The 5722-nt window shown below is 44.3% G+C and overlaps 1 protein-coding gene across 1 annotated transcript; it reads right to left on the bottom strand.

Annotated features, from left to right (window-relative positions):
- Positions 1 to 1687: 1687 nt before the first annotated feature.
- Positions 1688 to 3372, bottom strand: LOC101785736 (probable O-methyltransferase 2). Its single transcript, XM_004979029.2, has 2 exons — positions 2501 to 3372; positions 1688 to 2317 (listed from the first exon to the last, which is right to left on the bottom strand). The coding sequence occupies exons 1-2, from the start codon at positions 3302 to 3304 to the stop codon at positions 2018 to 2020; spliced, it is 1104 nt and encodes a 367-aa protein (XP_004979086.1). The 5' UTR covers positions 3305 to 3372; the 3' UTR covers positions 1688 to 2017.
- Positions 3373 to 5722: the final 2350 nt, after the last annotated feature.

Here is a 5722-nt window from a genome sequence, read left to right as displayed (position 1 = left end):
GTGAGCCATGAGGACAGCTTCGTGCATGCAAGCAGGGGTGGCGTAAGCAGGGGTGGCGTGAGCTTGGATGGTAAGTTTTCGAATAAATACCGAGCCCGGTGGCTGGATTTATCCATCCACTGCCACCGCTCCATTTTTACCGCCTTCCTCGGTCATTGGTGAAGAACGCCACCGTCGACCACCGCTCTCCGATTCCCTCCGCCCAAACCTTCACCTTAAAATCCTCTGCAAGCCCCACTATAGCTCTTGCCCAGCCTCATCCACTACAGAGCCTCTAAGCCACCGTCTTCTCTGACTCTGTCCGCCGCCTCCGTTTTCGTAAGGCCGCTGTCAGTGAGCAACACATTGTGGTAGTTGTGCACGTCGTCTGAGAGTCCAGTTGTGTCACGCGTGTGCCGTAGATGCTCTACGAGCTGCTTGTTGGTCTGGATCACGGCGGAGCTCCAACGCCGCCGCGTCGCCGCCTCCGGCATGGCCGCCGAGTCTACTGAATACACACCACTGTCAGAATGATATGCTTGGGAATACCTTTCATTAATTAGGTCTATGAGTTAGATTGGTTAAAAATCAATGAATGCAGTGTCTGAAGGAGGTCGACATTTGATGGAGGACAAAAATGTATTCTCAAAAAGAATACTGAGTCATGTACACGGAAATGGTCATTGTTTCTATACAATCAAACTCTTGCACGGAACACTAGATTATTTTATCTTATGATGTTTCCAATTTATCCAATTGAAATTATTGGTGACGTCATTCTAGTTGGAAGGAAAAATATACATAATAATACATTTGGTACAACCACGATGATGCATGTCAAAATAAAATTTTGTAGACTGCAAAATAATCGTTAATTTGTGTCAGTGACGGTGTTATACATTTCTTTATCCAATTTGGAATGTAAAAATTGGTATTCGCTCAACAGATGTTACTGCCTCCCCCAGCCAATAAAAGTTGACGTTTCAGACAGGGAAAAAGGCTAATTGTTTGCTGCTGATTCTGCTTGTCTGAAAAATACAGCTTTGCTGACCGTAGGTAGTATTACAAAGGGCACGTACCCGTGCTATCTGCAGCACATCAAAAGTCAACGTGATTTGAAATTTTGTCATGCCTGAACAGTTTAATCTCCGAGTTCATTTTGTCTGAATTGGGTAGTTGAGTGTACATATGGAAAGGAAAAAAAATTCACAAATTCCAGATTGGATTGACAACAGAGAATGTATTACTCTCTATGTACAGATCCAATGACATTAAAATTGTTGAGGACTAAAATTGGTAGTTCTACCGGTCAGAGCGGTTTGGGTAAAGTGCTCAAAATGTAAATTCGAGATGATCAAATGTAAATTCGAGGTGATCAAGATGCATATATATAATGTTCAATTTGGAGTTCGGATGAGCGAGTTAGGACTTCGGGAACAACTAGTCAAACCGGATTTATAGGGCACCTAGATTGGTTTTGCGTGTGTAAATTGAGTTAGGAGTTGCATTTTGACATGGGATTTGTAAGGGTTTCAACTCGGGAGCAAGACTTTCCGGATTGGTATGCGCGCTAGAGTGACTGAGTAATTGTCGTGGCACGTTTTCACAGAAATACTGTTGAAGGGGAGACTTGTTCAATAGTTATCCATCCATTTATATAGAATTTAGTAGCGTGGTGGGCTTCCTGTTTTTACCAGCACCATAAATATAGTGGTACACTATGCAGTGACATATCATAATAAATTACACATTGTATGATAACTTGTGGCTTACACATAAACAAACAACCATATAAAACATATATGGTCGAAGTCAAATCAACATAGCACACTGGAAATTAAACCACGAAGAGTACTCTAGTACATTTCAAGCAGAAACTACATGGATCTCAATGCAAGAAAGCTGAACAGCTCATCTGCTTTCAGATCGCTGAAACTTTATCTAGGAAATGAGGTTCTCCATTTATTTTTTTCCTCACAGCACATGGTCATGTCCATAGTGAACCACACATTGAACATATTTTGAAGGGTGTGCAGTCTTACGGGTAAACTTCGATGATGCCACGAGCTCCTATTTTCTTGACAATCTTATAGTCGGAGAAACCTGCTTTAATAAAGATGTCGCGCCAGTCATTTTCATCCCGCTGCCTGCCTCTGGTATTCACCATCATGAGCATGTCCATAAGGAGTTGGGCTTCGTACATTATTGGCCCCATAGAAGGGCCAAGGACTATTTCTATGATAATCACCTTCCCCCCCTCTTCTCTGGAAGGAATTGCCTTCCTGCACTGCTCCAGGATCTTAACACAATCCTCATCGTTCCAGAAGTGCAGTACAAGCTGCAGAAGATAATTAATGTCATCTCAGTTAAATAATTCATAATCTAATATGTTATTATGTAGGCAAAAGATGAGTCTATATCTGACAAACAAATTTCTATTTCCGAATTTTGATTTTATTTGTATAGAACTATAGAAGCATGAAAGAAATAGCCCCTATTTTTGCTGTCCATCATTTTATACCTTGAGCATCACAGCTTGAGCAGGTGGGATGGAGTGGAACATGTCGCCCGCTACATAGTTTACTGAATCATGAGCTGGTGCAGTCTCAATAACCTTTGGAAGGTCCAGCACTGTGCACTTGATGTCAGGGAATGCCTTGACGATTGCCCTCACAGTCGTGCCATCACCACCACAGCAATCAGTCAGTGATTGAACACCCTTGAAGAGATCGTTGCACTCTCGAATAATGGTTCCAATTGCCAAATTGTCATGTGCAGCCACACCTTCATTGACAATTCTGTCAAGCTCTTCGTCAAGGAGCTTTGTAGTCTCGTGGACGAGTGGCACACCATGTAATTCTTCGAATGGCGATGGTAGTGAGGCAGGCAAATCCTTCTTGAACCAGTCAGCGAGAGACAATCCAGCCTCAACATAATGCCGTGAGACCGTGCCGAGCACAAAGTATTTCTGGTAGGTGTGGTCTTCTGCTTCCACACCTTCTACCAGGAGCCAGGAGAGTGGGTTGAGGCGGTAGGTCTCCACCTCTGCATCTCTTTCAGATGCAAAGATGCCTGATGTGACAAGCAGCCGCATCAACCGGCGGAGGAATGGAAGCTTAGTCTGAGGAAGGGATAGTGCGGTTACCAGGTTTGGCAGCGTGGTAGCCCCTCCAAGGTTATGGATAGCAGTTGGGATGTGAAGCTCGACGGCGCACTTGAGCGCCATGGATGTGAGGTAGTAGAGGCTGTGGCGCCATAGGTCGGCTTGCGCCTGCAGGAGCTCAGCATCAGTGGGAGCTATGATAGTCTGAGAACCAGCAGCCATTCTCTCTCTCTCTCTCTCACCCACACGCAGGCTGTATCGTTCTAGTTGTAGTCTATGTGTTCCGAGATGTGTTTGCTTCGCTATAAGTTCCTTGCTAGGTTTAAATAGAGTGCATCGGCCTGGCTTAGCGATCGAGCTACACTTGATTATATTTGATCAGGTGATTGAGTGCGTATCTCAGTAATCAGTAATTTAGGTGCACGCATATGGGGCATGTGTGGATGGCAAGTTGTGGAGGGCAAGTTGTGTGGTCGCCTACATTAAAACAATTTTGGGAAAGGGAAACAGTATCTGTATTTGCGGTGTAGACTCGCACTTGTACTGACTTGCATGTTTAGGACTTAAAAAATGAAAATGTTATAGATTTATGGACGGAGGTAGTACTTGCTGCACCTCCGCACATGTCCCAGGCTCCCAGCTATGCATATACGAAAAAATAATATACTGAAAGGGAAATGTCAGAGATACAATAATAGTTAAAAAAACAATCATGAGAGGAAAACACAGAAATAAAGCATTTACGGAGCTGTAAACAACAGCAATCTACAAAAGTAGTAGCATAAGGATGCAACTAGTTGTACACTAAAGCGGCCACTGCATCCACAACCCCACATCGCTCCTTCTCAGAGGCGGCATTGGCGGACCGCGCAACCCGAGGGCCGTCACCCTTTCCTCCCTCAACCCTGCCGTGCCGCCGCCGGAACCCTGTGTGGCAGCTAGGATGGCCGCAACAGGGCCCAATAAGATGGGCCTGCCCGAGTCTGCTGTGAGCTCGCCCGGATCGGCTGCGGGCGCACGCGATGCAGCGATGAGTTGCGACCGGATCCAGCGAGCACGGGGCCGAGTCTGCTCGGGCAGTGGGCTACGGGGGTAGCAGCTGGCGGTTGCACGAGGGCAGTGTTGGCCCTTGCTCTCAGCGGAGGGTGCTATAGCGGCGAGGAGGTGCAGCGGTCCACACACGAGCTAGGTGCAACAGCGCGGAGGCTGCACGCAAGGAGGCACAACGGAGGCTGCGCGTGTGGAGGCACCACGGCATGGAGTTAACACGGTAGTTGAGGTGCGGGTGTGGAGTGGAGGTGGTCCGGCTGTGGCGGGAGTTGAGTTGGGGCACGAAGGATTCGTGCTATCATTCACCCCCCTCTGATAGCTAGATTAGAGGGCTTTGGTCCTACACAACTCATGTGGTACGGATCCATAAATGGATACTATATCTCTTACATTTTCATATTGGGTTCGTGTGAAAAGGTTAACTCAAAAATACTATATTTGGAATGACAATGATTTAAGCTAGCTCTCATCCCCTGAACTTACAAAATGGTATCACTACCGGAAACAGGAACATTGCCGAGTGTAAAATCTTTGCCGAGTGCTTTATGTCGGGCACTCAGCAAAGACATTGTTTGCCAAGTGTATACTGGCGGACACTCGGCATAAATAATACACTCGGCAAAGCTTTGTTGAGTGTCGCAAATAAGACACTCGGCAAAAATCCACACGACACTCGGCAACGATTTGACACTCGGTAAAACTCCAGCACGTGGCTCGCACATGCGCCGTCCGTCAGGGCAGTGTGCCGGCCGTTAGTACTTTGCCGAGTGCTCCATCCAGACACTCGGCAGACTTAGAAGTTTGCCGAGTGTTTTCCACAGGCACTCGGCAGTGTTTGTGTAGGCACTTGGCAAAGGTAAAACTTTTTTTACACCTCTGCCCTCCACACTTTTTCTACTCCCCACATACGATATTTGGTAATCCGTCTTAAAAGTTGGTCTATTTTTTGGTCTGTTTGCTATTTTTAATGAATTGATAGCATTAATTGAAATTTGTTTATTTAAGTCAAATTCTAACTACAAGTGATTGAAATAATGGAATAAAATTAGTGAAAAAATCATATTCATATTATTGAATCCGGATTGAGGTCTCAACCAGGAAATGAAAAGAAATTTTGAAAATCTTTTTTAGAAAACACGACCACGAATGTGTGGTTGAATGGTTGTTAAATTCGAAAAAAAGCAAATGAAGTCTAAAAATCACAAGATTTGTCAAGATGTCATGATATTATATGTGGAGGCTATGGTAAAAAATTGAGAAGGTTTCGCCCAATTTCTGACATATGATGCTTACAAACCGACTCATCTCCCGAAAGGATTCATAGAAGTTAGAAAGGATCCGATAAGATTTGGAGTCCAAGTGACACTTGAATTGGGGTTTGACTTCAAAGATTTTTGTATAGGCAACATACAATATAGATTGGTTCATGTCAAATTTTGCAAATTTTTCGGATCCGTTTGATAATTTTTATTGATTAAATGCAATTATAAATTTTTAATAGATATAAATTCAATTTGAGCTATAACTGCATGAGATAATGGAATAATATCAGTAGAAAAATCATTTATCCATTGTTGAGTGAATTTGACA

Source organism: Setaria italica, chromosome VIII (genome assembly GCF_000263155.2).
Source record: "Setaria italica strain Yugu1 chromosome VIII, Setaria_italica_v2.0, whole genome shotgun sequence".
Taxonomy (NCBI): domain Eukaryota; kingdom Viridiplantae; phylum Streptophyta; class Magnoliopsida; order Poales; family Poaceae; genus Setaria; species Setaria italica.
The sequence above is the reverse complement of the archived record's forward strand: the minus strand, read 5'-3'. Positions and strand labels throughout refer to the sequence as shown.